At 41.7% G+C, this 27,907-nt stretch overlaps 1 protein-coding gene across 2 annotated transcripts in view; it reads left to right on the top strand.

Annotated features, from left to right (window-relative positions):
• The window catches only part of NECTIN4 (nectin cell adhesion molecule 4), a 165,658-nt gene extending 143,400 nt beyond the window's left edge, over positions 1-22,258 (top strand). Inside the window, exons 6-11 of one of the 2 annotated variants that reach the window (XM_086945418.1) lie at positions 1,021-1,065; positions 5,651-5,798; positions 6,944-7,025; positions 8,648-8,722; positions 12,997-15,274; positions 15,416-22,258. In XM_086945418.1, coding sequence (XP_086801544.1) covers positions 1,021-1,065; positions 5,651-5,798; positions 6,944-7,025; positions 8,648-8,722; positions 12,997-13,305 — 659 coding nt within the window. In that variant the 3' untranslated portion in view covers positions 13,306-15,274; positions 15,416-22,258. The remainder of the gene's footprint in view (positions 1-1,020; positions 1,066-5,650; positions 5,799-6,943; positions 7,026-8,647; positions 8,723-12,996; positions 15,275-15,415) is intronic. The other variant, XM_086945419.1, reaches the window with a different exon arrangement.
• The last annotated feature ends 5,649 nt before the right edge of the window (positions 22,259-27,907 follow it).

Genomic DNA, 27,907 nt, shown 5'->3' with positions numbered 1-27,907 from the left:
TGAGCTTTGATTAGCATCTCTGTCTTGTCTCAGGATCCTCCTCACCATAAGTGAAATATGTATAATATCTAAGACAATTTAGGGTCCCGCGACAAGTATTACACTAATAAGAAGGCCCTACATGATAATGACTGTCTTGAACTGGGCAACAATGATGATCACCTGAGCTTGACCAACAGGCTGTTCTGGAATGGGATGCCTAGAATAAGACATTTCCAGTTTTGCAAGGAATAAAAAAACTTCATATAAACATTGCCAAATCTTTTGAAAACATCTCCAACACAGATATCAGCTTCATCAATTTCCCACATTGCAGCTGCCATCAAAAGAAAGCTGTACATTTCCACGAGGTGACTAGCTACTGGACAAAATTAAATTAAGGATTGTTACGTTGGATAAAAATTTGATATATTGGCCAAATCTATGTTCACTTTCTAAGGCTTTGTCTCAATTCGGAATGCACTATTAGGCGCCTAAGATCACGGCTTTACACAGCTGATGCATGCTGAGTTGTGAATGTGGACCAAGCTCAGTGACTAGCCATTCTCTAGAAAAGAAGCACGTCAATGGAGAAGCAATCTTGTATCACGATTCAAGGCCTGAACTTGAACAGGGCAAGTACTTTGATATCCCAGAATCTCCAGGACTTACTTTCATGAACACTAAATTCATGCAGAACAATAGCTGCCTAATCAAGCAATCGAGGCAAGCAGTGACATGCCACAGGCTGCGTAACTCCATGTTGGTTTCATTGCATCTGTGAGTCAAGTTTCGTTCTATGGAGACCGGAACGCCCAAGTGGATTTACAGGTTACCCATATCCAGGCTCTGTCCGTTGCTCCTAAATGTAGCTTGTTTAGATCATTCAATTCCATTCATATTGTTTTCCTTTTTTATGTGCAGCGATTAAATCAAATCAAAGTACAATATCAAAAGTATTGAAACAAAAATATGCGCAACATGCAGTTTAGATCAACCTAAAATATACTTTCATTAAAAAGAGCAATCACTATTTTGCAGAACTGGGGCCTACTCAAAGGAACAGTCAAAAACAGGAAAAAGAAGGTAAAAAAGCAAGCTAAATTAAACATCCTAAAATGTACTCTGACTTTGCTAGTGATAAATTATTATAAAGTGGAGAATGTTATATTAAGAGAAGCAATGATGTAAAATTTAAGAGAAATTCTCAAACTTTAGAGCCAGTAACAATTTAAGGAAACACAAGTTTGGCACCATAAAGTTACACCAAAATAGTTTTTAAAGATTAATTGACACAGGCGAATCCAACAAGCTTGGCTGATTAGTGTGCTTTTTGCAAATTGAGGGGGCTCGATCTTCAGCAATTCCCACTAATCCAAACAAAGAGGCGTAGCCAATAAGTGGTCAACTTCATTCGGGGTCCTTAAAGAAGCCATTCTCATGAGCTCCGGTTGTCCCAAATTTCTCAGTGCTTGAACTGACAAGTCTCTTCATGCATAGTTGCTGATGGGTTCTGATACATCTAGCGAGATGACCACCAAAACAGAAAAAGTGATTTTTTTATATCAAATTGTGATCCATTAGGCATAGTGAAGCAGGAAACCTTTCTTGATAGGGCTAATGTTCTTTTCGCACCACAATTCTCAGCCTTTATGACACTGCGCAAGCAACAGCTTCAGAAACACTTGCACTCTTGTGATCCGCGCACTATGAGTCAATGACCATTGAGGGTATCCTGCTCATCTCTACAGTACAGGTTCTCCTTAGTCAGTTGCAGGAATCTCCAACACTGAACTGTCCTGCCCTGATGTGTGATCCATACCAGATTCAAATGTTGGTTACAGTGGGGATCTGGAACACTCTTTGGTTGCATCTTGAGTTTGTAAAATTGAGTGAAAGTTTTTGATTAAGCACCACCTCAAGATCTGGGACCTGTGGACTCTCCTGATTCCACCACAGTCTAATCCAGAACATGAATGGTGGTGGATAGAGGTGTAAATGTAAATCTACAAAAGAGGGACAATGGGCTTTTGGAGAGGTCCAGCATACGTGCCCAGAGTCATGAGAAAAAACATGTAGTGTGCTGTTCCTAGTGGTTAAAAACTGAGTCAGTTGAAGGGATCTAGAAGTGCTCGACTACGAATGATTCAGAGGTGGGAACCTATTTTATTGGAATATAGGGCCCTCACACACCCAGCTGGGTGTCATGCTTCATCATTGGGCTGCTCCTCGTCGGGTCGGCGCTGCAATACCCGACGGGCACCTAATGAGGAGCACTTTGGCGGAGATCTTTTTTCCAATAGCCGTTTGGTGCCGTGGGGGGTGAGGGGCCTTGTGCATGAAGATGTCAAAAAATTTGTTAGATGAGTGAGTTAAAACAGGGTTGGGAGTACCAACAATGACAATTTTAATGAATGGGTTTTCTGCCCTGAGTAAAAACAAAACAAAAGGCACTACCAGGTATTCTACACAAATAGTAGTTAGGGTGGTTAGTAGTGTGATTCTTTGACCACGTCCATACCCCAGGTGAAGATAGCTGACACATAGGTTTTAGCTCCTGATGAATCGCCATGAAAGAGCGCCCCAACTGAGACATAAATCCCAGCCTTGCGCCTTTTCTTTTAATGATGCAATCAGGGTCTGATTTTGTTACAGAATAGTGATCAATATATGGATGAAAGAGTAAACATAACAAGTAGTCAAACATCTTCTTGAAAACACGACAAATAAGTAGACCTCTTTGTATAAGCCTAATAGTTGAGATTTTCCATGTCAATTAACAACTAGTAAGACCTATTTCATGAGACATATTTGGATGCAGGATTTTGACATTATTTTGAGTCTGATTTAGGCTTTGTCAGAGGTTCACAGTCTGCCGGTGGAGCAGAGATAATGATGTCTAATGTCTCCTGCTGTATTTAGTGATCGCCGCCTACGGTGGAGATCTCTATGCCTTAAGAAGATCCGCCGCCATGGTGACTTCTCTGAAGGCATTCAAAGTTTGCTGAACGACCACCATGTTTCATGTAGCTGTTTTGAAAATATCTTTTTTCTTGCAACAATTCCCAGACAGTGGATGAGTTTTTTATAAAACAAAAAAATGACCCTGAGACACTTGGAGTTTTCTCCAAGGATTGGTGGTCATTTTTCTTGCGTTCTCCTGAGGACCGCAAGACTTCTCCTCTTGTTCTCAAAGAGAAAACAAAGAACATCTGACCATCTGATGTAATTCCAAATGAATGACTGATGTACGTACATGGGTTGCCGAGCCTGTGAGGTTATCAATGTAAGTTTTCTAGTTTTCTACTGTAAGGGCCAGCGGGAGGCACCACCAGTGAAACAGAATGGTCCATCCAGCTCTAAGTAGATTGAGATATGTAAGTGTTTCGGGCAGGGTATTCTGCCATGTTACTGGTGGAATACCCTACCTACCAAATTCTAAATCATGTTGCTTGTTGGTATTAATTTGATGATAGTTATGGAGTCTCGACACATGTGGCAGAACCGCTGTTGGTAGTACAACTATCGCCACACTGTCTGACCTACACCAGCGGGATCTCTTCTCATAGCTTCTGCTGCTTCATTCTGTGCCTCTTTGCTGTTTCCGAGGAAGTTTCCCAGGGACCTGAAGACTGAGCCCACTAAAATCTAGGGCACCGAGCTTGGAAGGGAGGCACTGAGCTGTAGAATTCTGACTAGTCTGGTGTTGTGGGCTTTGTGTGTGAATAAGAGGTTGCAAGTGTGCTTACATTGTAACTGAGGTATAGTCAGCTTCTTTCAGTTGTTTTGTAGCCAAGTCTCAGGAAATGCTTTACCACAGACTTTTCTCACTTTTTATAACTCTTTAAAGGGACACGTGTTTTTTCAATATCCTTTCTTTGTTGCAAACCACTTTTTAAATGCTTCACATATTCACACTTAAATTGTGCATTTTTTTCTTCAATCCCAACACATGAAAGGCAATATGTGGACAATGATTCACTGGGCCGAATAGGGTTCACATGTTTCAAATGCTCCAAAAACTTACATCAGAGCATTAAACAACTTCCCCCTGCATACACAATAAAGAGTGTGCGCATAGTATGCATTCACTACTACATACACTTTAGAGATTACACTATTTGTCATAGCCTTACTATGCCCTGACTCACTCAGGACATCACCCACATCCTTTTGTTACAATCTAGTTCAAAATCTTTACACTCCCAGATGCCCTCGCTCCTCTTTATGTAAATGGGTTATATTCACTTAAATGTTCTTTAGTGCATGCTCTTACAGCAATTAGTGATCCTGAAATAGACAGAGATGCAATGAAGTTCCAATGTAATTGGTTGCTTTCTGCTTATGGAATCTGCTTGGAAGATATTGCGCCTCCACGTGTTCACATGGTCATATCATTTTTGACATTATACAGCATGATGGGTGGTTTAGTCGTATGGCAATGGATATGGCATAAATATAATCTTTTTGAGGTAGCAGAACAAGAGGTGCAAGGTTCTCCTCCTGAAGAAGATCTTAAAATCCTCAGGAAGATCCTGATGAAGCATCCACAAGGCAGCAGAGGCTTATTCCTGAGACGACTGCCTGAGAAGCTGCCCTTAGTATTTACTTTAACTTCAAGAAGGCTGCTTTATTTTTCTCCAATCACATTCAGTTCACATAGAGTGGAGGTTTGTCGGGAACGCTGGCGGTGGACGGGGGTTGGGAAGGAAGAAAAATGTTTTCATTAAATAATTCAAAAAGAAAACGTACCTTCTAGTCGCCAGCCGCCGCCGCCGCCTCTCCTCTTACGCAGGAACCAGGAAGCACACACTCCCAGACTTCCTTAGCCAATCACAATGCTGTGTTATAGTAATGTTGTGATTGGTCTGAGCACCGTGGTTCGGTGCTCAGAGAGGGACTAAGAGTCTGTGCATGTTCTCCAACCAGGCTGTGCAATAAAGAAGGTGGGGAACATGCAAAGTGTGCATGACAGTTTGGCCGGCCCAAGAAGGTCGGCCAAAATGTGATGCATACTTAATGTGCAGCAACCACTCTTCCTCTGTGTGGGTCCCAGGAGCTCAGCCCCACTCCACCCTAACCCAACCTGTCTGCAGTGCAACTGTAAGTTCAATACTAAAAATAAAATGATAATAGAGTTCTGTTATTATCATTTTATTTTTCCTTTGCACTGCGCTTAAAGCAGTGGGGCGACGCTCCTCCGCCATAGAGGAGAAGCTGACGCTGCGCACATCACAAAATATGAATCTTGTTTTGATACCCATTTTTTAACAAATCTTCTGATTAGTCACCATTTTAATGAACTTAATAATATTTTAATGTTGTAAATTGTTTTCCATACTTCCTTGCCTTCTTTGGCAACCTATCACTATTAGCTTCACCTATGTCCTCTCTGTCCTTCCATGTTATCCACTTCATTTCAATTCCTCTATAACTCACTTAGCCTCTATCTCTTATTGTCATGGGCACTCTTCTCCACCTTGGTCATACTCAGCTTTTCCTCGCATTACTCAAATTTGCACCTCTCAATCACTCACTCAAAAGGCTTCCTCTTCAATAATTTTGCTCTGGTTTGGAAGTGGGTCTTAAAAATGATGCTGATGACTTGGATCATGATTTCTGGCCCGCGTCCATCTAATGATAGCCTGAATCTTGTGTGCTTTGTGTACAGGAAGTGAAACACAGAAATTCAGCCTTGTCTCGGTCTCCGTCATTTCCGTGGCAGTCATCGCCGGGGTGCTGCTTGCCGTACTGTTGCTGGCCATGGTCCTCGTCAGCCGATACCACAAGAGGAAGACGAAGCAACTCTCCGAGAAAATGTAAGTTAGGCTCGGCCAAAATTGGGCACATAAGTTCTGTTCAGCTCTGTTCCTTAAAACATTCATATAGGCCAGCCAGTGAACAGTAAAAATCATGTGCTCTTATACAACCTTACAACATCAACAATCACCAGCAATAAGGGTTCTTCAGTTTGGTGATGTTTAGTTGGGTTTTAAAACCTATAGTGACATCATCCACTGGTTGGCCCTTTTAAAGAACTTCCAGCATCTCTGGAAAGGAGTGACAATCACCACTGGTAAATTAGAGATCTCTCTTACAGTTTAAAGCTATTTCCACTGTGCTTTCAAAGTCGATTTTAGCTATAAAATGTCCATTGAAAAATGTAAGGATCCAAGCAACATGCAATGTTAATGGCAAGGGAACACAAGCAGGCCTCTACATGGCCTTGTACTAAAAACCTGGTTGTTCTCTCAAGCCTACCATTAGCCATTGTTAGCTTAGTGTTATGTTGGACGGATTCTTCACACTTCCTATAGCGCCATGAAGCCCACGGGCGTACGAGCGCTTTATAAATTGATTTTAACATAACATAACATAACATAACAAGTACCTTAAATGGAAATGGAACCTAATTTGTTAAGACATTATAAAAAAGAATTACCATTACTGACCATAGAGCTAGTCAATAATGCAAATTATTGGCCCTCCATTGACGTATGCCTGATCCACAGGCAAGGCTGCTATTAACGGCAGTGGCAAGTGTTATCGACTAGTGAAGATGTCGGTATTGCTATTAGTGAATTCCTTTGTTAATTCTGTTGCCCTATCTCTTCTTCTGCCCTGCCTCCCACTAATGCAGATACTGCTGCCTTTGCCAGAGAAAGGAATGGGCTGTGTTTGAGGGTGATTTCAATGGATTCCAATACCAGCAGTTACAGACTGCACTGTGAAGAAACTGAAGGGCTGGTCCACAGTCCACAGTTTTTTCAATTTTCTTATAAGCAATGGATTACAAGTGACAAATCAAAGTCTGTAGGAGGGTTATAGAGAAGAAATGAGCACAATATTATCCATAGGTTAGATAGCTGTGGAACAATATCAGCATATCATGAGTCTAGCATTGAGCATTAAAGTCAGACATGCAAAAGAAAAGCACATTGAGTCCGCCTTTGTTTTCCCACAGTGAGGAGCTGTCAGTCTTGTCGAGGGAGAATTCAAGAAGGCGCCTTAATTCGAACAGTGCAAGTGTCGACCGCAGGTCACAGGTGAGATCTTGTTATTAACTACAACCTTGATGATGCTTTGTCTAAAAGAGAGATGTGATCTGCTGAGTAAACCACTAGCTCTGGAAACCCTGTGACCTGAGGAAGGATTCCTGATAAGGCGAACCGTGGGTGATAATGGAAACACCTGCTCTTCGCCTATCTGTGTTAGGAACAAGTGGACTCCACTATTATGCACTGTGTTGGTAAAGTACCCAGTCCTACTCTTGAATCACTCATGCACAGAAGACTCAGGTTGTTAACCTTGCCTAGGATATCCAACAGTTAAACTATCTTCAACTTCCTGTATAGCACCTCTACGCAACTTCAGCTCTGCCTCCCAACATCAATTGTATGCGTACAGCTAATGAACACAGCTTTTAAGAAACGTATAAAAATGCATCCTTTCCATGTCAACCAGAAAAGCTCTGCAATTCCCATTCATAACTTAGGGGATCATTAGAGTTTGGTTGACAGGTTACTTTACCATAAACCTGGTGGAGTACCCTGTCCCCAAACAATTTGCACCCGCCCTTTATTTGGAATCGGACGAAACAGAATGTTTCCACTAGCTGAAACATGTCGGCTGCTGAGCAAAGTTGCATTGGCTTCAGAGGAGTCCCGGTGACAAAGGTTTCCATGAAGGCAGGGAGATCTTTTCCAAGCATGAGGAGGTCTCTAAATATGGGGAGTGATCATCTGCTAGAGTGGTGCAGTTCATGTCTTCCGCCACCCTGGCAGGACAGCGGGCCGCCCTCCACACCTTAAATAAATACCGTAATCCTTTTTTTGCCCTGATTTTAGGATCTCTATTTATTAACACCCGTGTATTGTTCTGGTTTAATGGAAAGCCCACAATTACAATTTAGTGCAGTGCACTATAGATTTCACCTTCAATTCTGAGATCTCCACTGTGGTCCACGATGTATATCCACTTTAGAGTAGTTCCGCAGTAATCATGATCTTCCCACTCTGGTCTCGGATGTACGTCCACCATGTTATCCTCAATCTTGATATTTCAACTGAGGCTCATGATCGTCAATTTCCAGTTTTCTAATCCAACCACAGCTTCACAAGACCTGACATTTTCATCTCAATCATGTCCCATCGATACACATTTCAGCATTATAATCTCAATACTGACACGGCTATTATGATTGTTGGGGATGCTGTTCAGAGAAGGGGTTTGAGGATGCTGTTTTGAGGAGCTAGTAGAAGAATGTGGACCGTTAATCCTCAGCAATACTGAGCAAAAGATCCTCAGATCAGTGGATTATTCCCCCAAATAGAGGGTAAATAATCTACAAATAGAGGAAACAAAAATTATTCAAATGTGTGTCAATATCCTGATTTTATAAATTACCAGTAATATTGTGGATTTTATTGTAAGGCGCAGGGGAGTTTAGGTGGAATTCCAGTGGAGATTTGATCACTGTCACTCCTAAGGGGGAATATTGTAGACCATGGTGCAATGCCTTAACCAGAGCACCAATAATGAGGTTTGGTTGTCGCATCAGTTATCTTTATGAAAAATGTAATGTTTATTAAGCAAAGCTGCCTCATTTTTCTGTGGAGGCTGGGCAGTGGATTTGGAGTTTCTCACAATGTCCTTCCTTTATGTTAAGACTGAGGAGACCCTCCCCATGCGATCTGGGAACCATCCTGACAGCCTACGGGACATGAGCACCAGTTCGATGATGGTAAGAACGTTGGCAACGTAAGATGGATCCTTAGAGGGTGTTCTTTCGCCCTGCGCTTCAGTCCTCCTTGATCTTCACTGTTCCTATGCACATAGGGTGACCAACCGTCCGTAAATTTCACGGACAGTCCGTAATTTTGGCTGTCTGTCCGTTGTCTGTGAAGGATTCTTTAACGGACGCCATTTGTCCGTAATTTTAACCGGGCACCGCTTGCCCCACCTCCCTTTTTGTCTCCGATGCTGTATGAAAGCTCAGACCCCCAGCAGCATTGGAGAGGCACAGCGGGTTGGCAACCCTCACACCTCCAGCCCTTGAGGAGCTGTTAAGAGGTGCTTGAAGTTGACAGAGGGAGCGGCTGCAGCTTCAGGAGCAGGGGCATCCATTCACATGCAAACAGCCCTGAATGCGTCTTGTATCTGCTATTTAGAGGGGGCCTCACACATTCCATTTCTACCCAGGGCCCCAAACATCCGAGACTCGGCCAGATTACACCGAGGCAGCACCTGCTTCTCTTCACCGAGCTTAATTACTGTCACTAATTTGTAAGCAAACCTCGGTTCTTCAAACATGCATAATGTAATACAATAAAGAAATGGCACAATCGCGCTCACACTGATTAACAAAGTATGGAGGACAATCAGTTCTCTCGGAGTATCTCCTGTAAGTACTGTATTTCACAGTGGGGATGGCATTTTGGACAGAGAGCCCGTCTTCTCGTTGTCTTGTGCAGGAGGGGGCGAAAAGCCCAAGATGATACTAGAATACTGCATGCCCACCCCTGTGCCCACCCTGGTGGATCACGTTCCCTCTGCTGTGATGGCTCCTGTCCCCCATGTGGTGGCTCCTGTCCACCCCCCCCCCACCTGTGATGGCTCCTGTCCCCCCATGTGGTGGCTCCTGTCCACCCCCGCCTGTGATGGCTCCTGTCCCCCATGTGGTGGCTCCTGTCCACCCCCGCCTGTGATGGCTCCTGTCCCCCATGTGGTGGCTCCTGTCCACCCCCCGCCTGTGATGGCTCCTGTCCCCCCATGTGGTGGCTCCTGTCCACCTCCGCCTGTGATGGCTCCTGTCCCCCCATGTGGTGGCTCCTGTCCCCACGCACCTGTGATGGCTCCTGTCCCCCCATGTGGTGGCTCCTGTCCCCCCGCACCTGTGACGGCTCCTGTCCCCCCCCCTGTGGTGGATCCTGTCTCTGCCCTGGGTGGCTTCTGTCTCAGTCCTGGAACGGCCCCTGCAGCGAGGGTGAAGATCTTGATGGGCCTCTTCTCAAAAGGGCTCAGCTCAAAATGAATATGGAAAGGTGGGCGAGTAAGTAAGGGAAGGGATGTGTGAATGGCTGGATGAATTAGTGAAAGGGTGAATGGATGAATGAAAGATTGAATAAATGGATAATGAGAGAGGATAGATGGATTGATGAGTGAGGGGAAGGATGGAGAGAAAATGTAAATAGCTGGATGTATGGGTGGAAGGGTAGCTGGATGATTGATGAGGGGAAGGATGATGGATGGTGGGGAAGGATGGATGGATGAGGGGAAGGATGGATGGATGAGGGGAAGGATGGATGGATGAGGGGAAGGATAAATGGATGAGGGGAAGGATGGATGGAGGGGAAGGATGGATGGATGAGGGGCAGGATAAATGGATGGGATGGATGGATGGGTGAGGGGAAGGATGGATGAAAGGAAGGATGGATGAGTGGAAGGATGGATGGATGATGGGAAAGGATGGATGGATGATGAGTGGATGGATGGATGGATGGATGATGAGGGGGGTGGGTGAAAGGATGGATGATGAGGGGAAGGGTGGATGGATGGATGATGAGGGGGTGGGTGAAAGGATGGATGGGTGGATGATGAGGGAATGGATGGATGGATGGATGATGAGGGGGTGGGTGAAAGGATGGATGGATGGATGATGAGGGGAAGGATGGATGGATGATGAGGGGAAGGATGGATGGATGATGAGGGAAAAGGATGGATGGATGGATGATGAGGGAAAAGGATGGATGGATGATGAGGGAAAAGGATGGATGGATGGATGGATGATGAGGGAAAAGGATGGATGGATGGATGATGAGGGGAAGGACAGATGGATGGATGGATGATGAGGGAAAAGGATGGATGGATGATGAGGGGAAGAATGGATGGATGATGAGGGAAAAGGATGGATGGATGGATGATGAGGGGAAGGATGGATGGATGATGAGGGGATGGATGGATGATGAGGGGAAGGACAGATGGATGGATGGATGGATGATGGGTGGGTGAAAGGATGGATGGATGGAGAGTGGGTGAAAGGATGGATGGATGGATGATGAGTGGGTGGGTGAAAGGATGGATGGATGGATGATGAGTGGGTGGGTGAAAGGATGGATGGATGGATGATGAGTGGGTGGGTGAAAGGATGGATGAGTGGATTGGATGGTGAGTGGGTGAAAGGATGGATGAGTGGGTGGGTGGATCGTGGGTGGGTGGATGATGGGGGTAGGTGGATGAGTGAAATGATGGATGGATTGATGGATTGATAAGTGCAAGGGTGAATGAATGGACATATGAGTGAAAGGGTGGGTGCAAGGATGGATGAGTGAGTGAAAGGGAGGGTAGATGGACAAAAGGATGAATAGATGTATGAAGGAGTGAAATGATAGATGGATGAGTGATAGGGGCAATGGATGGATTCATGAGTAGATGGATGGATGGATGGATGGATGGGTGGGTGGATGGATGGATGGATGGAAGGAAGGCTAAGTGAAAGGGTCGATGGAGAGAGAAAGGGAGGATGGATGGATGACTAAAAGAGTGAATGGGTAGAAGGATTAGTAAGTGAAAGGATGGCTGGATTGGTGAAAGGGTAAATGGCTGAATGGATGGGATGAAGAGTGGATGGATAAGTGTCCAGATGGATAGGGTGAAAGGGTGGATGGATGGATGGAAAATGGAGGATGAGTGAAAGGATGGATGAGGGGATGGATGAAGGGATGGATGAGTGAAATGATAGATGGAAGGATACATGATGGATAGGTTTGCAAATGGTTGAATATGTTTGGAAATGGCTGGGCTTACTTATATACTATTGCGCGACCTCTGATGTGTCTGTAAAACGTACCTATTGTCCTGAGTTTTGTCCTGAATTTTGACCTCCTGTCCTGAATTTGTGTCTTGAATTTTGACCCTTTGTCCTGAATTTTTACACTCATCGTCCTGAATTTGCACCAATGCCAGTTGGTCACCCTATATGCACAGGTGCCGCACATATGTACACATGCCTTCCATAAGCAGGGACAGGATATGCATGGACAGTTGTATGTCAAAATGTCAACTAGAAAAACGGAATTACGCAGAAGAAATTCATGCAACTTTAGCACAGCCCTAATTGGAACTGCAAACTCGAATTTTGACGCAGCGCAGACATAAATAACACCTCAATCGAAATAAACAGATTTATTTCTGCAACCTTCATTGCATAACTTCACTAAACTCCTACACTTTTCCAATTATATGATAATAGGCAGGGGAAAATGTGTTTTTTTTTAACTACCGCACTGCCAATATTCTTTACCTTAATATAGACTGGTTTTGATTTCATGTCCACTACTGCCATCTAGAGGACAACGCGAGTACAATTTTCTATGCATACCCAAGTTGATAAAGAGCCAGGGGTAGGTAACAAGAGACGCTTGAGTTAACAGAGCCAAACTTAAGCCAATGTAGACAATGCTTGACAACCCCCCCCCCCCATTACTGCCCCCCCCCCCAGGCGCTTTTTCTTTCTTTCTTTCTCCCCATGTGTTTCACCCACTACCATGTAAATATGCTTTATTTAAAAAAAAAAAATACTGAAATCAAAAAACACGATCTCGTCAGATCATCCACAGAACTGTTGTATGGTTGACTGTAATAATGTTGTATAATTTATGAAAATGTGATTCAATGTAACCTCAAGGTTCTCCCTTTGCATAACCTCAGAGTATTTCAAATGATAATTTGTTAGTGAGGTGTTAGCAAAGCAGAAATTGGATTTTTTTTACTCCTTATAGTAATATTTTTTTTATTGGGACCAACGTCACAGAAGAGTTGTTATATATTTAAATATGAGTTGATTGCGTGAAGAAAAAGTGTGCAGGAATTTGTTTTGATCCATCCGAAAATAGTGAATTTGTTGGTGTACGCGTAAAACACCAAGTAATATCTTTCGACTGAAAAATATTATTTGGAAAGAGTGATGCTCCATTAGCTTTAGGCTCTAATACTGTGATTGTGTTTTTATTTTTGTAGGGGGAGGAGGCAGATCATCGTAGTTACTCCACACTGACCACGGTCCGCGAGATTGAGACGCAAACTGAACTGCTGGCTTCCGCTGCCCCCAGCGAGGAGGTGCAGGAGGAAGAGTTGGAGCCAGGCCAAGATGAGGAGCAGAAGGAAGACAGTCGGGAGGAGAAAGGAGAGAAGGATTTCCACGGGAGCATGGAAAACCACTCATCTATCAAACAGGCCATGGACCATTTCTACCAGGAGAATGGCACATTGAGGATAAAGCCCGAAGCCAATGGCATGTACATCAATGGGAGAGGGCATCTCGTATGAGCAACCCCAACCAAAGACATGCACATGCATGAACGGCCAGACATTGAACTTGGTGGCAGCAAAGTGCTGTGCTTCCGGGGAAGAGGACATGGGTGGGATCTTGCAATGCAATAAGGATTACTCTGGCAACATTGGAAATGTACCCTCTACCCAGAATTCACCGACAGCCGGAAGTGCTACAATACTCCTGGTACCCATCCACACTCTGGCATGTGTCAGGCCTCCTGGGATCCTCCTTGAATGTATCCAGAACCCTCCACTCATGTTTGCTGGAGGAGAAGGCAAGGGCCCTGAGGCCTGTAGACTACATCCGCGCCACAGGATATGGTACAACAGTTATTTATTGGGCACAGAAGGCGTGTCTACTTCCCTCAGCATGGCATCTTTACATTGAATGAAATCCACTTTCTAGTAAAGACATCTTTTCAGTATTCCATATATTTATATTCTTCAGTTACTGTATGGGGATGCATTGACTCATCAGTTGGAAGAAATATTGGCCAGGATGTTTGGAAATCAAGTCTTGCCCCTCTCAGGCCAACACAATCCTCGTTTTTTCGTTCCTCTTTACCACCATGGCATAGATCAATATTCGCGGACCGCACAAGCCAGCTTGAGAAGCTAATGAATTCTCTCAATTGGATAGGGTGCTTGTTTGTTAAAAATGGCATGGGAAGGAAACCATATCAACATAGACAACAGACACAAATCTCTGGGCCGTGTTAGCTTTGTCTTCTGTATCACTACACATAAATGCTTGGTGGTCTGGATTTCCCCTCATCTCAAATGGCTCTCTGTACCTTTACCTGACTTGAATGCCTTTTTTTATATATGATGGTGCTTATGTGCCCCCAAACTCTGCTGGAGGCTGGCCGACACATGCAAGGCTCTCTAGGTGAAGGTGCACATCACTGAATGTCGGGGGTGTCTGTCTTCTCCACTGTTGAAAGATGTGCATATCTCTCCCAAAAGCTTCACCATCCAAAAATAATGTGCCTAGCTCTCAAATCTGCAAATAATTGGGTGAATGCTTGGTGACCAGCACTGTCCATACAAGATGAAGTCTGCAACCCCTGGTACCCGGAAAAGGACCATTCCAGTTCAGAATTGAAAATAAAGTTAAACGTTGTTTTATTTCACATCTCCATCCTCACAGTTGCATGTACAGTGTGGTACCCTGAATGAGAAAGATGGTGAATGGCATTTTAATGCGAGGCCTCATGTTAAGTAAACTGCACTTAGATCTCTCCTAGAATGAATACAAACCTACACTTGATAAGTCAGTCTCTCTCAGGCATGGCCAACAGGTTGGCCCTGCCCATCTTTGCTACTGCTTTCTCTTTTCTTGTTCTTTCACTGTAGTACCAATTTCATGTGGGAACAAGTGGGTAGTGGCGGGTGACAAGGATAGTGATGCTTTGCTCTAGGAGTTTAAAGGGACCATTCGGTGAATTATGTCACAGTACATCTCAATGCCACGTTGTACGTCCTCATACAAAGAAACTTTCTAGAATGCATATTGTTAGTGACTGTTAGCATCCGGGGCAAATTTAAGAGAACAGATTTTTCTCTCGATTGGATGCTCCATTTAAAATGGCTGAAGCAGATCATAAAATATACATATTTCGGGGGCTCAGGAGCATCTGTTTCCCTCTAAAATATTATTACTCTGCAATTTTCAAAGAGATCTTACCATGGATGAAAACAGCAAAGCGTCTTCCACCCGCCAATCAAACAGCCTCTCAAAAGATTGGAAATACACAATGTGATTATTTTTTTCTTCACCTGTACTCACCCAACACAGTTCTACCTTAAGAGATTTACCTATTTGGAAATGTAGGAAACATTTATGCTGCTCCTGCAGATATCTGCAGATCAACAAGGGCAACTGGGGATTGAAGGAAGTCAAAAAGATCAAAGGCAAACATAACAAAACTGAAGCATGTTGAATTAGACCAATGATAGTAACGTTAACCCCTTCCATGCGGCCGCGATTCCCCTGGTGTGCTGTAAACAACACGAACAGGGGTGGGCCGTGACGAACCCCAGCCGCCATCAGCACACGAGCACCGTAGTGCATGACGGCTGGGGTTCGTCATCAGCATGGAAGGGGTTAATAAACAATCCTAAACACAGCTTTTCACACAGTCCAACTTCCATATGCCAACTCAAATGTTTTTGAACTTGGAGTCTTTTACACCTATTTTCACACATATGTTTTTGAGTTATTATCAGTAGATCAATTGCATTTGCCTTGGTAAGTTGAAAAAAAGTAGTCAAAGAGGTAAATTGACCTCCTGGGATCCACAAGTCAATGGCTCTAAACCCACTCTCCTAACTTCGGCAAATACTTGTATCTCTTTCAGAATTAGCTTAAGAATGGTCTAATCACTTCCCTTCTTAGGCAACGTATATGGAACTGGGCATGAAGTTACTAAAAATCCTCTGGATAATAATCCTCCAACCAGAACATAACATTGCTTCTAAGACCTGCTTTGAATTCCTTACGGAAAAAGATAGTCTGGTGTCATCATTATATGATGGTATGTATAGTAATCAGAAATCGGGGTATGTTCAGGGAAATATCGCTGCACGCTGTGGGATATCCAATCTTCTAAATCATCCTCGGTACGAAGACTTTTTTTCGTTTATGTGCACTCTGGCAAGGGACACCAACCCATCATTTAGTAAAGTTGAGTTTTCATAATAGGTGATTTGTAGGCTCATGGTTTTCATGGAAATGTATAATATGTAAATATTTATTAAGCGTATACATTTTGTATTCTTGAAAGTGGACTGTGTTTTACTATTTACTGGGTCGTCAAGCCTGGCCCCAGTTTACACCACAAATGCACTGCAATCTTAAAAATGATCATCAAACTACAGCTACCTTCGCAGTAAATGGGACTTTGAAGAGGAGATGCGTTTATCGTAATGCATGAGACGACATTTCCCTATACACATTTTAATGTAAACTCCAAAAAAGAAGACATTCTAGCTTTTTCACCTGAAATCTTGCAGATTTCGGTGGATTTCTTTAGTTTGTTATTTATACACAATGCCTACATATTCTAGAGGCGGCCAATTCCTCAGCATTGCTCCTTTAGACTCTTTTGACAGAAGGCAGATGCTTTCTTGAATCATTACCTAATAAGAAAATGATCAAGCTGATAGTATCTCAAAAACTGTTTGTAAAATAAGATATACATGTTTGGCATTGCAGTGTGCCAGGAAAATGCTTAGGTCATGGGGTGGAGTGCTGCAAGAAAATTGAGTGATTAGGCTTAATTGGTGAGCTCCACCCTGCTGAGCTCATCTATCTATGATAAGTTCCCTATCCTTGGTTGAAAGTAGGAGCCGGTCGAAAAGCTTGCCAAATATCATTATCAGTTATTAAATTACTTAATGTTTTATGGAGCACCAAATGCTTTAAAAATATCTTCTGCTCATTAGCAAGTTAATTTTCCGCACATTGACCTCAATCTTGTTGTTAAGGGGGTCTGATCATTTCCAAAATTCCCTATTTTTTGATTGAACATTTGAAGAATGGTTCAGCCAGAGAAAATTGAAATCACTGAATGATTTCATCATGATCATGACCAAAACTAAACTATCACAGTGATTCCAGAAGAAAGTAGCATCCAGCAGTCCTGCATGGCACAAAAGGCTGAATGGAGTGCAGCGCCAGATGTAGTAAAAGTACTCTGCCGATGATGCCATTAGCAGTACTCACACTAAATCTGAAAGTTTGATGGTAAGCAGAGCCTCGCACTGTGGCCCAAAGGCAAGTTTTCAAAGTCTAGTCTTTACTTTAACTGGAAGTTTAGGCACCAATAACATTTTCCACATGTAGATACCAGCAGAATGGTCCAACCTGTAAGGTGTGTGATTTAGAGTAAAGCACACATTATATGCAACTTTGTTACACAATGTAACGCTTGACCCCTTGCTTGCAGCTGATTTTCTTTGACGTTAAGATTTGTAGAAAATCCAAAGCATTCTATATTGGTAAATTAGGCTTTACACCAAAATATCTAAATTGTTTTGAACTGAACCACCCCAGACATGGCCTTGCACTTACATTTTCAAGCTGGTGGTGCAAAGGGATTTGAGCGGATTGTGAGAGTCAACTTTCAGCTCAAAGTAGATTTTCCACATTCATGTTGATCTGTCGATGCTGCAGTTTGTGATGCTTTGTGTCAATTAGTGTTGCACAAGGGCAAATCCTTAGTAAATATGGCCTTTGGTTAATCAAACTCATCTACTCTTTAATATCAGGGTAATCTAAGTGAATCAATGCAAGTTTCTCTAGCTTCTACATGCACGAAACCAGTTCCGATTCAGGGAGTACCAAGATAGTAACCAAGCAAACACCCATTATCAGAGCATCTCCTAACACTATGTCATTCAAAGGGATACAACGGGCTTAAAAATGGACTAATTGAAAATAATAGAAGAAGGATAAGAGAGCATTTTTGGTCCTATTAATGCAAGGTTTTTCAGTACGCATGACAAGGGTACACTAGTCTATGTATTTGTCCAAAAAGTTGAAGATATTTGGGTATATTTTGGGGTGAACAATATTTTGCAAAAGGTTTGTTGTATAGCAAATTGAATCCAGGCCATGCATTTTTACCAATACACCATATGTTTATCACCAAAATGCCAAACACAGCAAGGAAACCTGCCTCACAGTGGAATAAAAATGAAGAACGTGCCTTCTATTGGGCATTGTGTAAAGTGGGAATATTTCTCTTCCTATTATCCTCATTGTCTCAGTGGAGATATAATTATCAATATCACGCCCAATTACAAGAGGTTCATATCTCTCTGCACTGTATAGGATATTTATCTTGACATTATTACACAATGTGCTTTTACAGCTTCCAGGCTTGTCAACCTTCCCTTAGTTAAATCATGTATTCATAGGACAAGTAAATATGTAAATAACCTCAACTAAAATTCATAACATGTAAATGTTGCTTATGTGGATATCTTAGAATATAGACTATGTTTTAAGATTGACTGGATCAGAGAGTTTAGCCCTAATTTGCACCCTGGATGATATAACAAACAGGAGAAATCTATTGGTATTCCAATAATTACCCCATGAAAATAAAAGCATTAACACTAGTATTATCCTACTCAATGACTGGCATTCCATTGACACAGAATGCAGCCTACTGTGTAGCAAATGTTGCCACGAGGTGTGAATTATCAAGCAGTATCAGGCGTGACACAGTACCTGCTGTAAAAAAGAAAGAGAAACATCTTTCCATCAGGTTGAATGCTCTTAGGAGAAGCTCTTAGTGAAAGCGCCTCCTTGCATCTTGCCAATTGTGTCAGGAGTAGTGAATCCCAATGGACTGTGTCCACAATGTGCAGGCACAATTCCTGGCCATGTGGCTGATAGTTAAAAACAGAACATCACAGCTAAAATTGCTCAGGACTCTAGTCGGTGATGAATGGATGAATGTGACATAACTAAGATTGGCCACTATTTTCACTGTAAATAACAGTCCCTCAATACAACAATTCAAATAGTGGTTCCTTTCGCTCTTCAGGGAACTGCTGCAAAACAATTCTTGACTCACAAGAGCTATGTGTTTTTACATTGCTCCCGATATGCTAACAGTGTTTTCATATTTTTGCACTCTGTCAAATTTATCAAAGCGGGCAAATTTTCATAAAGAACTTTGCACCTCATGTTGAGGTTTGAAAACTATAGCAAAAGGAAACAATATTTTAAATTCTGCTAATTGCTGTACAAGAAGGACAAGTTGTTGCACCCACCTCTGGTTATAACCCATTATCTGTTGACTAGAACTATTAATACCATTTAATAAACGTTTGCAAAATCTTAGCTCCTTCTTTTGGCCCAACTCACCGATCAACTGCATGTTTGCTTTGAGGTTTGTCCAATGGGAAAAATGATTTTAAGTGAGGTAGGAGACTTACCATCATCCACAAAGAATGCATACTCTCAAATTAAATATTAATTTTTCCATGTTGGCCACTTCCCAAATTTAAGGGAGAAGATATTCAATCAGGCAAATTTCCCAAAGCATACATTCTGGTTTCATTGAAGCCTCTGTGAGAATCCATTGCCTTCAGGAGCTTGGATGTTGGATCCAATACATACACCCCACAGGAAGGGCTCCCAACACAGCGTGAAGGTGAATTAGTGAATGCAAGCAGGCATACTTAGTACCACCAAGTTGATTTATGTAAAGGAGCACATTAATTTCTCTTTTGATACTTCCTTTATTTTCGTAATAGTGAAAAACAATAAGGCGAAATGTTTGGAAATAAACATTCATAAAATGTGTTTTCACACAAAACAAGTGTGCCACATTAGGCGAAATATTAAAATTTCTACTTTGTTTGTAGACATTGGTTTATAGGGTTTGATCTTTTTTATTTCAACCAAGAAAAGCAGGGAAAAAATGCCACAATACATTAGTTCTGGAGACAGCAAAGGCTTCCTGTTCAGATCGAATCCTCGTGTAAGATACGTTCTCTCAAATGCTGAAAGTGATTTATGGAGAGTCATAATATTTAGTCATCAGACTTCAACTACTGGAATTGCAGCAATACACAATATTTCAAAGATTATTTCTTCAATAACTGTAAAAATGCTTTATGTCTCTAAAAATATCAGATAATGAGAAAAACATGTACGGAAAGTTGGGTAATCAATTTCCTTGCCTGAAATGCTTATTTAACATGGTTTCACTTTCTTCAATATTCCAGTTTATGACTGTGGAGCACTAGAGTGGATAAAGGGTTTATGTTTTACTTCACATCTGATCTTCCAATACAACTATCCTTTTTTTCCGATATTTAATGGATGTTTCTATCTGGATTTGTGGGGCTTCTTATGTTAATATATGCATTTAATTTTAGCATATGTTTATGAATAAGCACTGTTATAATAACAAACATGAATTCTTACAGTCTTTCTAACAGCCTAACGCCATAAGTCCTTGGTCCCAAACACCTGAACACTGTAGCCCCCACAATAAACCGTAAAAAGAACCCACTTTCAATCACTCATGTTTATGTCTTATTGTATCATTAGGTGACCCTGACAATCATCTCTCCACTGAGTACTAAATGCAGCACCAATGTGCCCATAAACTTTGGTTAAAGCAGTTCAATATGTAATTTGCTTAGATTACTTCTTGTCAATGCTTATGTTTGTGCGTATTTGGTATTCTACAGAGCTGACTTGGCAACCATTTTAAATAGTTTCTAATTCTCTATAATAATGGTAGCACCCAAGCCTCGTTTAGGAAACTTCTTTGGAAGAACATTTTAAGTTCTTTGCAGAACTGGTATAAGAAGATTTGCATAATATGTATGATCATCTCATATATTCTTTTGATGGCCCTCAAAATGTGCTTCTATCCCCATAAAATAACACTGTATCTTTTCTAAAAACATACATAAACCATAATAAATTGAGTTTTATCGTTTTTCTTCTGACAGATCTGGGATATTCTTTAGAAATGCTACCTTCTGTAGTGACTTTATAAAGACAAATGTCTGTTCACAGACCTCTCCTAAATAGCTACCAAATCCTCAAATGGCTGTGTAAAACTATTTTCCTCACTTTTTGAGGTATGCATAGTTGAATCTTTCCATTGGAAAGATATTTTGTTTTGTTGAGCTCTCTAAATGAAAAGAAGGTTGGGTGTTTATCATAGTGCCATTAATATGGATTTTATGGAACTTGAGTAGAAAATCTCAGTTGACAGCTAGAATCCACAAATAGTGTTCAACAAAGAATTTGAAATACAACTTTTTATTGTAATATGTAGTTAAGTGAGTAGTTACTTAGCAGTGCTGTGAAATTGGTTAGTTATAAAAGGAAACCAACACCAATTACAAGCCCAATGGGGAATCTTCTCCTTGAGGACAAAATGTTGAAAGAAAAGGTGTTTGCAGAAACAGAAATTTAACTGCCACTTTGTTTAATTTAGTTTCTTAGTCCCCTGAAGGCATAAAAAGTAATTTGCAAAAGCTCCCCTTCCCTTCAAACAACTATGTTATATCCTAACTCCTTTAATCCCTACAGAATTCCAAAAAAGGTGTTCCACGCGTTCCTCTCGCACTCTTGATCCTCTTTTGTGTAGAAAGGGAACTGCAGCCGCATGGGATGCATCTATTTTCATAACATGGGGCAATTTCCATTTCCAAATATTCTAAGATGGGAGAGTGTTCTATTTGTTTCCAATCATCTTTACGCCTTTCTGGCTACGTTGCAGTCAAGAAACAACGAGAGACACATTATTATGAAATAAAATGACAGCCTCTGGATTTCATAGTTTAACAACCGACAAAGCATACATTTAGACCTTATTTTAAAGCCCATAAACCTTAGCATGAATGGTGCTCCAATAAGTGACCAGTCCAATAATAAAGCAGAATTCTCCATTGCTATAGTAAAGTCAATAACAACTAGAACCATTTTTTCCAAAATAAAACATAAGGCCTGATTAAATGTGCAACAGATGTTCAAGAATCTACTACGTTTTCAGCTTAGATTTGTTTCAGCAATGTTGCCATTTATGATGTCATTTTCCATACGTTTGTGTCTTTACAATAATTGTTTTTCCTAAACATTTTTTATATGTGAATACCAGTCAATTTTTATGTGAATTTGTCCTTTTCCCATTTGTAATCTAACCCAAATCATCCACAAAATAGTTGTCACTCCTGTTAATATTCACTTTGCCTCGTTTTTTATACAAGTTACTGAACTGCATAAAACGTGAAGGGTGGAACAACTAAAGTATTTTATCAAACATTCGTGCCACACAGTCTTTTTTTTATTGTACCACATTGTGTTTGATCTGTACAAATTATGAGACCAACGTTATACATACATGTAAATATGTAAATGTTTTTAAACACCTTTATAAGATGGAAAAAAGTTACATTTTAAAAATGAGTTCTTTGTTTTTATTCTGCCAAAGTGATATTTGTATGTAATGTCTCTCCTATTGTGTGTACCTAGAAGTGTATATGTGAAACATTTGAGCTAAGCTCTGTCATTCTTGTGTTTGCATATTTCTGTGTGGGCCTGTGATGAGGCCCCCTCAGCTTAGACTTTGAGGCTCACATAGTTGCCATACATGTTACAAAGAAATTCCAAACTAATGCATTTCAGACTTTTTCTGAAATAATTTTGTCTACCCAGTAGTGGATGTACACCTCAGGGACTTGGAAAAAAGGCCTCCATCCCACACCAAACAGGGCCAATACTTCATATAAATGAGAGAGCTATCATGTTTACATCACTCATCAACCCCACTTCTTAGAATACACATGGCAATATTCAGAGGCTTGCTTGATTGAGGAAAATTAAGATCATGGCGCAAATTTCATTGACAAAGTTTGCGTCCAGCGAATACAATTAACAAAGCATTACAAAAGTGTGAAGTAAATTACATAATTAATAAAATGCGAAAAAATTCCTGCAATATTAGAACGAGGATCAGGCCAGTAAAATACCTCTGTGGTTTATGCACACAAATTATGAAGTTTGTATGTGTGATTCAAAGCTGGCAGTTTCCCTACTTCCCCTTCCCAGGATTGGATCTTAAAGGTGCAGTGTAGATAAAAATAGTTGTATTTGCCCAGCCCTGCATCTCTTATGATCACCAGCAATTGGCGTTTTAGAATGTTGGTTTGTTAGATGATGTCAGCTGCGGTTTTGACATTGAATGCGGCATCATCAAATGGATGCCCCGCATAAAAAATATTACTACTGATGACCTAAAGGTCTCTAGAAAATAAAACCTCCACTCTTCATTGAAAAGAAGCCAATTTGCCAACTACCCCATCTTTTGATGAAAGGTAAAGATACAGCTGTACTGGGATCTATAAGCATAGTAGACTTGGAAAAAAACATTTTCTTCAATATGCTGATGAGAATGGGTGTTGACTGGAATTGGAATGTTCAGCTTCACCTTTCATGAATAAATTGTTGATAAAACAATGCTCATTGGGAGGGACAGTGGATTTATACGATTCAGTGGCTGCAGTTTTAGCGCATAATTCTGGATCCCCAATGTTTGCTTCATAATTTGCCACATAACAGATACCAATACCAAACTAATTTCAGATTTTAATTTTTTATTTGATAGCTGTAACTGATCATTATCAGGGGGTTTTAATTGAGAGACATAGAGAAAGAGCGTCTGTGCGCATTTTCATGTTCTATTACAAACGCTTAACGGAGAGAGATGTTTCTTTGTAAATAAACTTAGGCTAATATTCAGGAAGATAGGCTGTGTATCAGGCTAAGAATTCAGGAAGTGATATGTGATAGGCTGTGTACCAGGCTAAATATTCAGGAAGTGATATGTGATAGGCTGTGTATGAGGCTAAGAATTCAGTAAGGTCCACGTTGTAGGGATGACATCAGTAATGAGTACACTTGCCCGGACACCTTCAATGACAAAACATTGACATCACATGTCGCTTGTGTCACTGATGACATCACAGGAAGTTAAACCATCAAAGTGGATAAACCATCTCTGAGTGAGTGTAAAATTATTATAATAACTTCAAGATCACCCTGAACCAGGAAACAACTATTTTACCTAGGGCTGTGGGCATATCTGTCCTATGCAGTAGTATTCTGCCCAAAGCACCTGTAGTCTGCTCAGTCGGCATTACTGCTGCTCCTGTACAGTGGCGTAGCTAGCCCTTTGGCCGCCTGTGGCGGTCCCCGTGTTTGCCACCCCGCTGCGGCCCCTCAAAGAGATGAAGGTGGGGTACTGGCGAGAATTTTTCCTTTTGCCACCCCTCAGCTGCTGATTGAAGATTGGGGGAAAGCTGCTGCCCCCAAAACTCGTGCCGCCCGGGGTGGACCTCCCCTTGCTAAGCCACGGCTCCCATAAGGCAAGTCTGTTGATCCATAAGGTTGGACTTTGTATGCCAGGGTGCTGTCATTATAAGTCTTGTATGTGGCTTAATGGTTTGCCCGCTGCCATTATGGCACAGGGAATTACTCAATGTGCAGCTATATGGATGTAGTTGTGAGCAATGTGTGGCAATGCTTTGACTATGCACATATCCATGCAAAGTTTACTTTCATGGGACAAAAGGCTTCATGCTTCTCAAGGTTTTCTGTTGACTCTTAGATTGTTTACTGCCTTTTGTATGTTTGTCAAAATGTTGCTTGCTTTTAAGAAAGACCCCAAAGAGATTTTGCATTTGATAAGAGCAGGCTGCAATACTATGGATGGTAGTGTAGCCAACCAGCTCTGGATCAGGAGGTGGGAGTGAAGTGAGAACAAAAGTAGGACTTCCGTTGCTAGTAGGGTGTGTGAAATTAGCGTTATTTGATTTTGAATAGCTGGATAAAATCACAGGAAAAGTATGTGTATTTACATGTACTTTACGTGAAATGCAAATCCATCATTTAGTGCTATATTTTAGCGAAAAATGAGTTTGTGTCAATTTTTGACATGGAGACGCATTTTGAGCTAAAAAAATAAACTAAAAACACAAGTACATCGTACAGCTTCTCGAGTTCTAGTTCTTCATTGTCGCCGCTTTATAATTTTGCTATGAACCATAGCTTAATAAGGACAAGGCGAAATTCCCAAAATTATGCAATGTATGCCAGTGTAATTTAGTTTTAGCCCAGGCCAGGTTGCTAGCGGGTTGAGCTCCTAAACATGCAACACAATTCCTCAATTTTAACTAGGTATTTGGCTAGATATGTGAATTATATATATGTAGTTACCTTGACATGCAGTTATGTAACATTTGGATACATCCACATGACTATAATTATAGTTTTGATTAAGTCGACAATATTTTTCTCCATTCCCCCTCCAATCCATATTTCAAGCCAATACCATCTAAGATGATATAGTGCTGTTCTCCAATGACGAACACCATGTTATTCCAAAAATACTCACTTCTATGTGATTATGCATTCAGTAAATTCTTCTATTTCAAAAACGTTAAGTCAGTACTCTTTGACTTCATCAGAAGCTATAATCTTCACCATTTTAACTTCTGGACCCTTGGAGAAATGGTCCACCATCACAACAGCATACTTTATAGCAGGTGTCTCCAAACAGTCGACCACAAGCTACCAGTAGCTCCCAGACACCTTCAGAATTGCTCACAGCCTTGAGTTCTTTTTTAAATAAGCATAAGGTCCTATTTCCCTTTTAAAGTTAAGGTAGGGTATGTTCACATTACATTAGTATTATCCGGTTGCAGATACTAGGGCCTGATAATGAGCAGTGCTCAGTCAGGTTTATGACCCGGGCTGGGGCACAGAGATTAACAACTGAGCTATTTAATTCAAATAAAAGTACTCTTCAACTCAATATTGGCGCTGTGAACCAAATGATGTTTCTGAATGCTTTTAAAAGGGAGAAAATTAAAATGAAAAGCTACTTTAATGATTAAGTTAACTCTTCATTTTGATTTTCTCCAATTTTAAAGTGTCGCATTTACAAACAGCAGGCCCCTTACTCCCACTGGGGAGTAGGCACTGTGCTATAAGTATAACTAAAAAATACAGTCATTTTTTTAAATGAGAGATTTTAAAGTGCAGAAAAATGTTCCATTTCATGAATATTTTTGCAGAAAATTGTTCTACACTTTGAATTTCTCCCATTTAAAAAAATATTATTGTATGTTATACATGTAATGGTGCTACATATGGCGAAAGGTATGTCCTGTGCTGCAAGTACATAAGACACAGGCTTTCGGTCACCCACACAAATATATTCCATTAATACGCACACGTGTTCATACATCCCCAAAGACCAAGCTGTCACTGACACACATGCCAGCCCTGTCATAGTGCCCTTAGTCGAAGAATTTTGTCCAAACCATAGTATATGGCTCTATGGCCAGTAGGCTTAAAGTCACTGAAGCTGGGTGTGGCGGTGACGAGTCACAAAGCGCAAGCTGTTTAGCCTTCAGTAGCTCACAATGAGTTTCACTGAGTAGAAGTATCTCTCACTACAGAAATGGTTGGAGACTCCTGCCTTACAGACACACCCTAAGTCAAAGATGGTCCTCAGAGGTAGAGGTTTCATAGGGAACGCCAGTGCCACTAAAGAAGAAAACTCTTGAATTTTGTGTGACTTGTCCCTCTCCATGCAAGGAATACAATTTGTTACATATATTTCAATGTGAATATCTAATCCAGGTCAACAGAAGTTGCTTTTGGCGTTTCTTTTCATCTGTGTCATATCCCCATGACCCTCATGTAACGAAGAAAGGGTACGCTCCTTCCCAGACAACACAAAACTAACAGCGTGTTCCAACTATAGACCTTTTCATCTACAGGGTCGACTGGCCGTAGTGGGGATCAGGCGTTTCGCCGGTGGGCATGTTCTCTGGCCATGGGGGCCAGTTCTTCAGCAGTGCCCCCTTTAACAAAAGCGGGGCAGTGCGTCTTACCAACCGCCCCATCCCCCGCTCCCAGGGCCGGTTGAGCAGTAATCTGCCAGTGCTGGTTGCTGTTCCCAGTCCGACCCTGTTCATCTACCACGGATAGGTCTGAGCTAACCATATTGAAAGCTTTCATTGGTTCTGCCGTACCTCTTACGCATTTCCATCGCTTCCTGATCCTTCCCATGACCTATTTTATTCCTTCATCTCATTCTGTTGCTTCTTTATTTCCATCACTCCTCACACCCGCTACCACCACAATTTGTTCGGAGGGTGGCACAAACCACCTCTCCTCTTCAACCCTCTCTTACTCGTTAACTGGTAAATGTGGCAGACAGACCTGCATTCACATTACAAGATCATGGTGCATATTTTATTTTTTAAAGTGACCTCCTGAAGTAGTATAGCCACTTGGTCAGTGTTGGTGTAGCCACGCCGCCACACGAAGTTGAACATATATCAAATAATGGTCTGTGATATGTTCACATTTCAAAGTCATAGCCTCACATACATTTCTTCAGAATAATAAAGTGGTAAAATCCATTCAAGACACCCTGCTTTGTACAAAAAATCTTAAGGAAATTCTTCCTTCCAGTTGCCCAGCCCTTCATCCGCCATTAATAAAACTTGATCCCGAAGATTCGACTTTAACCCCTTGCATGCTTGTGACGGAACCGTTCCGTCACAAGCCTCGGGTGAGCTGTGCTTGTGACGGAACGGTTCCGTCACGGCCCGCTCGCCGTGCCTGCGCGGCGCGAATTCCGCGCCTGCGCTGACGAAATAATGGGCGGGCGGGTTTGTGACGGAAGCGTTCCGTCACAAGCACAGCTCACCCGCGAGCCGTGACGGAGCGGTTCCGTCACAAGCACGGAACCGCCGCGCGGCCGCCCCGCCCCCCTTAGCAATGCGGCGGAATAGCCGCCGCAGCGAAGGGGTTAAAATCATTCCATGTTTTACTAGTTCCCTTCAATCTAGTAGAATTTTACTTTTCTTTACTACATAAATTGAAATCAGTAGGCTCGAAAGGATATGGCATACTAAACTGAGTGGCCACACAAGACGCCACCGCCCCCTAGTGGGAGAATCAATACTTGCATTTTAGACAGTGCCTTAATCACTGAAGGATAATACGTTCAATTAATTTGTTTTTATAATTTGTATA

This window comes from Lissotriton vulgaris, chromosome 12, assembly GCF_964263255.1.
Source record: "Lissotriton vulgaris chromosome 12, aLisVul1.2, whole genome shotgun sequence".
Classification (NCBI taxonomy): domain Eukaryota; kingdom Metazoa; phylum Chordata; class Amphibia; order Caudata; family Salamandridae; genus Lissotriton; species Lissotriton vulgaris.
This window is presented reverse-complemented; position numbering and strand designations above follow the sequence as displayed.